The sequence below is a fragment of the Lissotriton helveticus genome, chromosome 12 (genome assembly GCF_964261635.1).
Source record: "Lissotriton helveticus chromosome 12, aLisHel1.1, whole genome shotgun sequence".
Taxonomy (NCBI): domain Eukaryota; kingdom Metazoa; phylum Chordata; class Amphibia; order Caudata; family Salamandridae; genus Lissotriton; species Lissotriton helveticus.
In genome coordinates, this window is record NC_136073.1 from 726,735,170 (window position 1) to 726,747,665 (window position 12,496).

A 12,496-nucleotide genomic window follows, 5' to 3' on the forward strand; every position below is an offset into this window, starting at 1 on the left:
CTGTGTCTGGTGAAAGTGTGCACTGACGGTGTGGTTGTGTGTGTGGTTGTGTGTGTGTGGTTGTATGTGTGGTTTTGTGTGGTTGTGCGTGTTGTTGTGGTTGTGCGTTTGTGTGTGTGGTGGTTGTGGGTGTGTGTGATTGTGGGTGTGTGTGGTTGTGTGCGTGTGTGGTTGTGTGCGTGTGGGGTTGTGTGTGGTTGTGTATGTGGTTGTGTGGGTGTGGTTGTGTGTATGTGGTTGTTGTGTGTGTGGTTGTGTGTGGGCGTGTGTGTGGTTGTGTTTGTGTGTAGTTGTATGTGTGGTGTGTGTGTGTGGAGTTTAGAAAGTAATCTGTGGTAAGACGATGGAGGACCATGCAGTAATATTAGTGAGGACCTGGACTTTAATGGAGTAACAGGAGGACAATTTAACAAAAGAACTTGTACCCTCTTTGCCATATAAGGTCTGCTAGATGAGAGGCAAGAATGCGTTTGTAAAACTGTGGTATGTCACTCTTAGGTGCCGGTTTATTTTGCGAAGGGAACATAAACATAAAAATAAATATGGGACTTCATGACTTTTATGCAGTATGGCTTTCTAATGTAGGGCCACTAGCGTGTGCTGGTGCCAGGCTGACATGAAGGCCACAGAGAGGTACTGCGGGCGGGTTGGGGGGTGCGTGCACAAGGAAGGATGCATTGGCCCCTGGGAGAAGGGGGGCGCTGTCGTGGGGGTAGTAGCTTAGCACTGCTGTGAGAGTAATAGCTGCAAGCAAGTGGTGCCCCATCCCTTTGGACGTGTGTGGGTGTAAAAGGGGAGCACTTTTTGAGTCACATGGAGCCCCGGTGCTTCTGCACATGCTGCGCCAAGGTGGCTGTGGTCCCTGTGGAGACTGGTCCACGGATTAAAATATTTTAGCGGCCTTAGGGAGCAGAGCACCAGGGTTCCAGTTACCTTGGGAAAGAAGAAGGGGGCCTTCCCTTCCCTGGTTCATCATTTCCAGCTTGAAAGTGCCCATGTTAGTCGGAGGGAGGGGAGTGGGGGTGTGGCTGCGAAATCGGGGCTTGAAGGATGCCACGGCAGCTAGTGGTGAAATGTTTTGAGCTTGATGTCGTGAAGCCGGCTTTTTCTGTGGGAAGAGTGCTTCCTAAAAGGGGAGGGGGACAGAGGGGCATACGTGGTTGTATTAAGTTTATTTATAAAGTCCTTTCACTTAGCTGGGTTTTGAGGTGCCTTTTCCTTTACGCTTATGTCTCATTCTATGGGCCACATTTTTTACTTTGTCTATTGCAGTTTTATATAGGGCAAACCCTACCCGAAGATATCAGAGCTCTTTACACGTGCACAAGTTGTGTTACAGAAGGACACATTCATTTTTTAGGTATGTGGACAGGGTGTGGCTTAATGGCTAGGGTGGCCGATTTTGGAGCTGGGGAACCAGTTTCGGGTCTGGCCAGAAGTTCAAACATCATTTGATTTTGGTCAAATCACTTATTCTCTATATGCCTAAAAATGAATGTGTATATCTGTAACGCAACTGGTGCCGTGTAAAGCGCTCTTCTGGTGGAGTTCACGCTATTAAAAAAATGCTTGTTTCATTTGGGCCAATGGTATGTTATGCAGGTCATCTTGATAGCTTTAGGCAAACTTCGTTTCTTCCTGCACTCAACAGCCGTGTACTCGAACAAACACGCATGTGGCATCACCGTGCATAGCTGGCCATGTGCACTGTGGCATCACCGTGCACGGGTGGCCTTGTGCACTGTGGCCAGGGACATCACTATGCACAGCTGGCCTGGTGCTCTGTGGCCAGTGTCATCAAAATGCACAGCTGTCTTTGTGCACTGTGGCATCACCATGCACAGCTGTCCTTGTGCACTGTGGCATCACCGTGCACAGCTGTCCTTGTGCACTATGGCCAGGACCTGCCCTTGACATCCTCGTGACTTCCTGGGGCCACCAAGGGTCAGCACTCTTGCTGAAAGTGAGTTTCCGGTTCATTCCTGCCTGGATCTGCGTGAGCTCAGCCTTGTCCCCGGGCGATCAGCAGCATCTGTGGCTTGCGAGTGCCAGTGGAACAGCTGTCAGGGCAGACCCCAGACAGGAGAGCCTTCAACTTTCACTTCTAAACATTTGGACTCCTCAGAAGGAAGGGCTGCCGCGAATACCCCCGGGGCTGGGGCAAGGTCGCAAGCTGCCCCAAGTGAAGTTACTGGAGTGCAGGCGTCGGGTGTCAAACATGTGCCCCTCCTTCAAAAACACTCCTGTCCCGCACTCCACGCCTATGCACACACAAAGCTGCATAAGCAGCTGATTAACGCTGCATTCATATGCTCCCAAAAATGGAAACTAATGCCGAGGGCTCTCGAAGTGACTCTATCATCATAATCAGCATGTGCAGAAACTACGCCGTGCGTCGTTCATTTTCCACACACTAGCCTTCTTCAGGGCACAGACCAACAGTGAAACAATAGATTTCCACGTGATTTACAACACGCACAGTAACTGTGCTTGGATTCTGAATGTAGGGTCTTAATGCAAATAGGCACTCAGGAGAGGGCCAGAAGAGAAGGCACGCACTCAAAACCCGTGAAATGTCCGTACTGAGGTAGATGAGTTCAAACGTTAACATGATCTCAAGTCGATGGCTCAGTGAGACCTGTGGTTTACAGCGCTTGGAGACTGTATTAGTATAGTAGTAAGCGCCAAGAAAAAGAAACAAGGTTCCATGCAAGTGAGTAGTAAAGAGACTAGTCCATATTGTAGATACAAATGAGGATTTAAGAGAAAATAAATATACATATGCCACTCTTCTAAACATCAGAGCCGTTACTTACTTAGATCGGTATATATTAATCATTCACTAAACCAACAGGAGCCTTACTTGTCCATGATCTCACCCAATGTAATACTAATACATAAACCAGACCTAACGAGACGTAAAAAAGAAGTCCCGTATTGAGCGGTGAGCCGCAGCCCGGCTTGGACAGGAAGCCAGGCAACCTGTGTTGGGATGGGGTCGGGCCGCAAAAAGACAGGAAGCAGACGGGAGCCTAACCCGCGCTCCTGTGCCCGTGAAGCCAGCCGGAAGATTTGCGTGTGAGCTAGCGGGGCTCCCATGCTCGTGGAGAGCCCCGCCTGTTGCCGAGACTGACCCGCTGCTGAGGGAGAGAGGGACACGTGGAAAGAGCTTGGTCAGTGGGGGGGGATGTGACCGCTTGTGTGTGTGCGTGTGTGTGTGTGTGTGTGTGTGTGCGTGCACGTGTGTCTGTGTGTGTGCGAGTGTGTCTGTGTGTGCGTGCGTGTGTCTGTCTCTGTGTGTGTGTGTGTGTGTGTGTGTGTGTGTGTGTATGCGCCTGCGTGTGTCTGTGTGTGTGTGCGTGCATGCGTGCGTCCTGATCCATTGTGACTGGGAACAGCATGCCGAAATCGGAGCGCGTGTTCACGCACGCGACCTGATCCAATTCAGGCATGCTGCGCGTGCCCATCTCCTGTCTCCTGGTAAGTAGAGTCACTGACTATAGGTCTTGCGGCGAGACAGCGCCTCGCACTGTAATCGCCAGGGCGAGACCTAAAAAGGGCCGCAGAGTAAATGTTCTGAATTTAGAGAAATATGTTGGTTCCATAAATGATCAGTGAGAATGTCACTTCTCACACATTACAGTTCTTCTAAAAGGCCTTCACTCTTTAGATCACTGTAGCCACCAGTGCTTACAGCATTGCCTCTGTTACTGCATGAGGCGGTGGGAGTAAAATGCAAGCACAGGGGGGGGGGGGACCAGCTTATTGGAGCCAGAGTCTCATTCCTTGCCTTCGCAAGAGCAACCCAGGGTGATCATGCTGGCGTGGTTAATGCGCTGGAAGCTATGAAGTACACATTTGCCGAAGCTACTCAGTGATGCAGTGCGAGCTTTGAGGAAATGCTCTTTTGTCATACAGAAGCTGGGGAGTACTTGCTATAGGGCAAGGAAGAACAATTGAGGCAGGCTACATCACAGCAGTGATCCTTCTCTGTGGTTCTTTTACACCCAACTCATTCACCAGCAAACCAGTTGGGGTGTCTGTTCTTGAATTCTCACAGGACACATGGGGAAATCAGAAAGAGCTCTGCTCTCTCAATTCATGATATTCAGGGTCTGACTTGACAGCGATAGCGATGCTCTGGTCTACCCTTGTAATTGTAGACCCAAGTCATCACAGCAGCATGGTTGGCAGCTAGGCCTTTAGTCTGGTCCAACTACACCAGGTCTTCAGTATGCCAGGCAGTTTACTTCTCTTCGGGGCTCAGCAAGAGCAGGTCTCTTACCTCAGTCCTTGAATGTGGTTGTTACTCCCTCAGGGGAGAGATGTACACGTTGTGGCTCTGGCACTCTTCTTTCTCCAGTATTAGGGGTGTCTTTCATAGATTCACATGCTTGAATATTCCCCGTCGTCGAAGTGGGAGTCCCACGGTATATAAAAATAGCAATAATGCTAATATAACATAAATGATAATATCATATAATAATAAAATAGAGATAATACACTGTAAAAACCTCTACAATGGTAACTTCCATAGGAAGACAGTATAAGAGAAAAAACTCATTTGTAACATATCAGCGTCATTATGTTGGTCCAAACTGCAGCCAATCAGGCTCACGCACCCTCTAGAACCTTCTCCTCAGAAGCTCAAGCCCTCAGATTTTCTACCGCACGTCGTGTGAAGGGAGTCTCCCTGAGCTCTGCTCAGTTTTCTTCAAAGTTTGTCTCTTCAAATTATTTTTCCAAGAATGTCAAGTAAGAAGTCCTTGTTTAGAGCTTGCTCTTCATGTGGGAAACTACGTTTGTTTGAGAAGGACCCCCACCAAAAGTGTATTTACTGCCTGTACCCTGACCACAAGGTGGATGAATGTAAAATCTGTAGAGCTCTTCCTTCTAAGACTCTCAGAGACAGGGAAGGTCGCCTTCTTATATGGTTGAAGCGCCTCCAAGATAAAGAAGATGTTCTGTCAGACGCAGTAAGTCTTCAGTCAGGCTGTTCCACTGTTCCTTCCAAGCGTGGGAGTGTTCAAGACTTGCCTTCGCCTTTTCTTCAGAAAAAGAAAAAGCTGGCTTTGCCTGTGGCACAATCTTCACATTCTATGCCTTCTGTGTCAACGCCCACGAGACCTGGCTCTCAGGCGTCTTGCCCAGGCTCTATCAGTATTCTGACAGTCCTGACTCCCAGGTCGTCGACGGGCTCGTCGACGACCGTTCCGTCCACAAAATTGGCTTTGCTGTCTTCGTCGACGACCTCTGTGACGACGACGTCTGCTTCCTCGTCGTCGACGACGGTGATGTCGACATCCTCGACGTCGACGAGAACTCCTACGATCCCGTCGACGATCCCTATTGTCTCGTCGGCGACGAAGTTGCCGTCGACGAAGAAAACCTCTTCGACGTCGAAGAATTCCTCGTCGACGAAGGTCCCGTCGACGTCAGCCTCTCCGTCGACCACCTCGTCGACGTCGGCATCGTCGACGAAGAAGGCAACGATGGTTCCGACGACGAGAGCCCCGTCGACGTCGAGTGCTCCGTCGACCAGCTCCATGACGACGGCGTCGTCGTCGAAGAAGGCGACGCCGGTTCCGTCGACGAAGGTACCGTCGACGAAGGTACCGTCGACGACGATACCGTCGACGAAAGTATCGTCGACGAAGATACCGTCGACGAAGGCACCGTCGACGAGAATTCCGTCTCCTCAGATTCCAGCAAAGACGGCTCCGTCGACGCACGTTCCGTCGACGACGATACCGTCGACGACGAATCCCTCAGTGGGCCCTACCTCGTCGACGATGGCGATTTCTTCAGCGGCATGTTCAGGATCCTCTTCAGGATCGGGTTCTTTTGCCACCATGCCTCTGGTACCGCTGCCTTCCTTGACCTCTGCCAGGGATTCTTCTATGCAGCTGCCGCCTCCTGATCTCCAATTACCCTCGCCTTTGATGGCAACTGATCACGAGACTGGATCTATGGGGGAAGATGAAGACGATGAAGCTCACAGTCCATCAGAATTGATTATAAAATGTCAAGACTCCAGTTCTGACCAGGAGGACGTGGAGGAAGTGGTCCAACCGGATGACCAATTTGTCCAGTTGCCGATGGCATCTTTTCCAGTTTCTTTGTTTTCAAACCTCCAGCATATGCTGGATGACTACAACAGAAGGTTTCCGCCTACCCCTCAGGGTACTCCAAGCCACGCTCCTGCGGAGGACTCCGGCCCTGCCACCCATCCACAGTCTTTGGAGCAGCCTGTTTTGACAGAGCTTCCCCGCCCTCACCCCCCTCTTCTTCCGCAACCTGGTGCGCACGGGGTGGATGAGTCGGACAGTGAAGAAGGGGAATTACACCAGGATACTGACGATGATCAGGATCCAGATATGGCGGATTACGACGACTATCGGATACAGACACCTTCTCCGCAACAGCCAGAGGCGGGTGATGCGCCTACCATTGATACAGCAAGCTTCCATGTGCTGATGAATAAAGCGGCGGACCGCTTTAAATTGCCGAGAGAACAACGGCAAGAAGATTGCTTTCTCTACGATTTCAAAAACAAACCATACAAACAAATTCACACCATACCAATCATAGAATTTGTATGGAAAGAAGGGATAAGAATTATGCATTCTCCTAACTCCTTGCCGGCTCAAGTCCCTCGCCTGGAAAAGAAGTACAAGGCTCCTGCGGGTTCACCTGCTTGTTTGCTGTCGCATCCCAAACCGGACTCGGTTGTCACACAGGCGGCACAGCGACGATCCCGTAATCCGGCGACTCCTCTCACTACTCCACCTGATAGAGAGGGTCGACGTTTGGACGCCATTGGGAAGAAATTTTCCACCATGTCTTCTACGTCGGTACGCGCTGCAAATGCGTTGGCCATTCTAGGTCGCTTCGACAGGCAAATGTGGTCGGACATTTCCGCATTCGTTTCTCTAATTCCAGAAGCGTCCAGATCAGAAGCCCAGCAAGTTCTCCAGGATGGCATGAGGGCGTCAGAGGAAATGATTGACTGCGCGATTGATGTGGCGAGTACGGGATTTCGCATCCTCGCCAGTGCTGCGGCTCTCCGCCGCCAGGGCTGGCTTAAATCCACTTCTTTCCGGCAAGAAGTCCAGTCGAAGATACTCGACATGCCCTATGACGGTGAATCTCTTTTTGGCGCTCACATTGACGAGGCGCTTGAGTCAATTAAAAAGGACACCGATACAGCAAAATCGCTAGTCTCCTTACAATTTAAGAAGCAGCCCTTTCGTGGCGCCCGTGGAAGAGGTTCGTCTTCCACGAATTTTCGAGGAGGACACACTCAGTACCGCCAATTCAACCAAGGCAATCAACGTTACTCCTCTCAGCAGTCTACTCGCCAAAATCAGTCACGACCCTATAAAGGAAAACCTACTTATAGGGGTGCCAACAACAAACGCCAGTGACTCTCATGTCACACAAGGAGTTGGAGGGAGAATCTCGCAGTTTTATTCCCAATGGTCTCTGATAACATCGGACCAATGGGTATTGGACATTGTTCGCAAGGGTCATGCCTTGGAGTTCACAGAGATTCCTCCTCATTCTCCGCCATCAGGCCCGCCACCTCCCCATTTTCTAGAATTGCAACATCAAGTTCGTCTTCTCATACTAAAAGGTGCAGTCGAAGTGGTTCCTATATCACAACAAGGGACAGGTTTCTACTCACGTTTTTTCCTCATTGCCAAGAAGACGGGAGAGTGGCGGCCCATACTGGATTTGAGGGCGCTCAATTTCTTTCTAAAACAGCAGTCTTTCCGCATGCTCACATTGTCAGAAGTCTTGCGGCTTCTCTGCAGCGGAGATTTTCTGTCCACGATAGATCTGCAAGACGCCTATTTTCATGTGCCGATTCTGCAACAACATCGCCAATTTCTGAGGTTCAAGGTGGGCACTATCCATTACCAATTCAAGGTGCTGCCTTTCGGCCTGCGTTCGGCACCTCGTGTTTTCACGAAGGTCCTGGCCCCAGTCATGGCTTATCTACGTCTTCAAGGAGTGCAGATTTTTCCTTATCTGGACGATTGCCTTCTGAAATCTCCGTCTCCTCTTCAGCTGGCTCACGACACAAGTCTCTGCCTGCGGACTTTCAAGTCACTGGGGTTGACCATCAACGTGGACAAGTCACACTTAACACCATCACAAAGAAGGAACTTCCTGGGTGCCATTCTCGACACGGAATTATCAAAAGCCTTCGTTTCCCAAGAACGACAGGTGAAAATAGTACGTCTAGTCACCCTCATCCGTTCAAAACAGTCAGTTTCTGTGCGCATGTTGAAGTCCTTTCTGGGGATGGCGTCGTCCTGCATCGCTCTGCTTCCGAACTGCAGGCTCCGCACTCGCCCTATTCAGGAGGAACTAGACCTGCAATGGCGCCAAGTGTCAGGATCCTTCAACGATCTAGTGAGAGTCTCGTCTCGCATGAAAGACAGTCTCCTTTGGTGGAGAGAACCATCCAACCTAAACGAAGGAGTTTCCTTTCTGGCACTTCCTCCGGATCTAACGCTGACCACAGATGCATCCATGGAGGGTTGGGGAGCTCATCTCCTAGACCTTTCAATCAAAGGGAAGTGGACACCGTCACAACGAACATGGCATATCAACAGATTGGAGCTGCTGGCGATCTTCCTTGCTCTCAGATCTTTTCTGCCAGTAGTGCAAGGAGAGTCCGTGCTGGTTCAAACGGACAACACAACCAGCATGCACTACATGAACAAACAGGGCGGCACAAGATCTCAGCCCTTGTCTCGGCTAGCTCAGAAGATCTGGAACTGGGCTCTTCATCATCGAATCTCCCTGACGGCGGTCCATCTGCCGGGGGTTTCAAACATCCTAGCGGATTCATTGAGCAGGTCCACATCGTCTACCCACGAGTGGGAGCTTCATCAACAAACTCTGGACATGGTGTTCCGCCGTTGGGGTCGTCCCCTGATGGACCTTTTTGCCACTCCACTGAATCGGAAGTGCCCCGCCTTTGCGAGCTGGCATCCTCATCCGGGGTCCAGCGGCAACGCCCTTCTCATGGACTGGAGCGGCCTGTTCGCCTATGCGTTTCCTCCCATACCATTGGTGCCGAGGACGTTGTGGAAGATGCGCAGGCAACCCTGCCACTTGATACTGATTGCACCTCGTTGGCCCAGACAGGCTTGGTTCTCGGAACTTCTTCTGTTGTCCCAATGCACGCCCATTCGTCTGCATCCACGTCCAGATCTTCTGTCCATGGACGAGGGCCAAGTCTGCCATCCAGACCCGACCACTCTTCAGTTATGGGCATGGAACCTGAATTCCTCGAATTCGCGAATTTAGAGATGCCCCAGGAATGCAGAGAGATTCTGGCTTCTGCTAGAGCTTCCTCAACTGTTCAAACGTACAAACTAAAGTGGAAACGGTTTTGCCATTGGTGCGCAGAAGCAAATGTCCACCCACTCACTTCTGCCCCAGAACAGCTGTTGCCCTTCTTTCTAAGCCTTGCTCAGTCTGGCCTCTCTCATGCCACCTTGAGGGTCTTTCTGGCAGCTATTTCACGTTTCAGGCATGATGGCTCAACCTCTCTCTGCTCATCCAGAATTATCAGACAATTCTTTAAAGGTCTCTTCAGGAAGTTTCCTCCTATCAGACGCCCGCCTCCGGCATGGCAGCTCAACGTGGTATTGTCACAGCTCATGAAGCCTCCTTTTGAGCCAATCCACAGAGCAGACAACAAGTTTCTTACCTGGAAGGTCGTTTTGCTTTTGGCCCTAACGTCTTCTCGCCGTGTCAGCGATCTTCATGCTTTCACAATCAAGCCTCCTTATTTGCAATTCAAACCAGATGGGGTGTCTCTTCGAACCAATCCCTCTTTTTTGCCAAAAGTGCCTACAGATTTCCATCTGAACGAACCTGTCTTCTTGAAGACTTTCTTTCCGAATCCACAGTCTCCGGCAGAACAACGCCTTCATTCCTTAGACATCAGCCGTTGTCTAAAGTTTTACATTTCAAGAACTGCCCCCTTCCGCAAATCAGATCAGCTTTTTATAGCATATGGAAGAATGCGAAGGGGACATTCAGTGACAAAACAGACACTTGCAAGATGGCTCTCAGCAGCCATATCCTACTGTCACCAACAAGCTGGCAAGCCTTTACAGGGTCCTGTGAAGGCACATTCGACGAGAGCGATGGCGTCCTCCACCGCCTTGTTTGCCGGAGTGCCTCTACACCAGATTTGCCGGGCGGCAACGTGGTCGAATAGGCACACCTTTACCAGACATTACTGTTTGGATTCCATCAACGAGGCGGATACCGCAGTGGGGCAAGCAGTGCTTCGCCATCTCTTTAAATAAGGTGAGCCTCTGTTCCCTCCTCCTTTCTCTTCTGTGATTGCTATATGCTTTTAAGCTATGTGTTTACTTCTTGTGAAGATGCTTGCAATCCCAGTGCTAAGGAGTTACTGCTATCTATTCTATTCAAGCATGTGAATCTATGAAAGACACCCCTAATACTGGAGAAGAACTATTGTTACCTGTAAACAGGTGGTTCTCCAGTATTGGTGTCTTTCATAGATTCACATGCGACCCACCCTTCCTCCCCTCAGAGGCTCTCTTCTCCTCATACGCTATTGTTACTAGTGCTACGAAAATCTGAGGGCTTGAGCTTCTGAGGAGAAGGTTCTAGAGGGTGCGTGAGCCTGATTGGCTGCAGTTTGGACCAACATAATGACGCTGATATGTTACAAATGAGTTTTTTCTCTTATACTGTCTTCCTATGGAAGTTACCATTGTAGAGGTTTTTACAGTGTATTATCTCTATTTTATTATTATATGATATTATCATTTATGTTATATTAGCATTATTGCTATTTTTATATACCGTGGGACTCCCACTTCGACGACGGGGAATATTCAAGCATGTGAATCTATGAAAGACACCAATACTGGAGAACCACCTGTTTACAGGTAAGTAACAATAGTTCTTACCCTGTAGTGCAGATCTCCTTGCATCAGAATGATTAACTTTGATACCTGGCCCATTGGGCCAGCTTCTATCCCATAACAGCGGCCATTGCAGCCAAGTGCCCTGTCCAGTCAAATGAAAAATTGTCTCCAAAACTTCAAGGCTAAGCAACAACTTTAGTGCATACCTTTCCTGTAGATGTCGTACAGTTTCATGGAAACCAGATTTTAAAAGTTACTCGATGATGTTACATTCCATGGTGGTGGCAGGCAACCCATAATGTTCAGTGCAGGTGATAAAAAACCGATTCCAGAGACTAATGTTGGATCCCTGTTTCTCTGCAGAGAATAATGCTAGACTCCTGTTTCTCTGCCAGATTCTGGACAGGATGCAATGTTACACGAGCAATACATCTTTGTCCTTGGACAATTGGCCATGGACCTTTGATCATGTGTCACAAACCTTACTTCTTAACTGAGGAGAGGTTCTATCAAACCAGGCACATACATTTGGTTTACAATGGATACACCTGGGGTGGGTGGCAGGAGGGCATCGCAGGATGATATGCATGGAATTGGAGGCAGCAGCTTCGGACCACCATTCAACGTATAAAACACCATACAGTCTTGTGGAGAATCAATATTGCGGCCATAAACTGAAAAAAATGGTTCTTCGATCCAGTTTCTTAACCAAGTTCAAAAATAAATATGAAAAAAATGCTTGTTGGGAGCTTTCAGGTTTTTTGTTAGTCAAGTAAGAAATGAGAAAACACAGATTAAAAGCTCATTGTAGTTGGTAGCTATATGTTGAACTAGGTCCCTGAATAAGATTTACAATGTAATGTAAGTTAAAGGTAGTTTTTTTTAACAAAATCTTATTGTGTGTTCTTACTTTTACAGGAAATGAAACTGATGATCTCTCCCTGTCACAGGTAGGATGCATCCTCCTCTCCAATGACTGTTACTTTAAAAACCCACTGTGTCCTAATTGGGTCTTGGCTATAGGCTACTTTCCTTATTCTAGAGCCCAATAGAATAAGGATGTATCTTTGAGCATCTTAGGAGAGTACCAGGTTATTAGAGCTATTGTCCTCATTAGTCGTCATTTACTAGGACTTCCACTGGCAACAATATGATGGTGCCACTGTCTCTTTCAAAGCTCAAAAAATACCAAAATGCGTCAAAGTGGGAGTTATTCCAAAGAAGCTCTCGACATCCATAGATTTAGTGCATTGCCTATTGAGGTATTTACGTTCAAACCGCTCCTGAGAGTGGTAGTACCTCCCTATGGTCTGTTTTTGAGAACCAGTGCACAAGTGCAGGAAGATATGACTTTTTTAGGATTACTAAAGCTCTTTGGTTCTGTTTAAATTATTTATTTGGCTGGATTGATGCATTTGCATCCAAGAGACTCACTACTATGCAGTTCGCTTTGTGATGGTACTACTTGCTTTGCCAAGGCAACTGTTTACTGATTTTGGGTAGAGTACAAGATTTGTATTCATTGAGTGGGGTGGGGTGGGGGTGGGGGTGGGGGGGGGGGGTTACGT

General features: G+C 48.9%; 1 protein-coding gene across 3 annotated transcripts in view; it reads left to right on the forward strand.

The window, feature by feature from the left end:
• ANKRD35 (ankyrin repeat domain 35) overlaps window positions 1-12,496 on the forward strand; it is a 1,062,691-nt gene that overhangs the window by 989,905 nt on the left and 60,290 nt on the right. For all 3 annotated transcript variants that reach the window (XM_078670748.1, XM_078670749.1, XM_078670750.1), the window contains exon 9: window positions 11,847-11,878. In XM_078670748.1, the coding sequence (XP_078526874.1) occupies window positions 11,847-11,878 (32 nt within the window). The remainder of the gene's footprint in view (window positions 1-11,846; window positions 11,879-12,496) is intronic.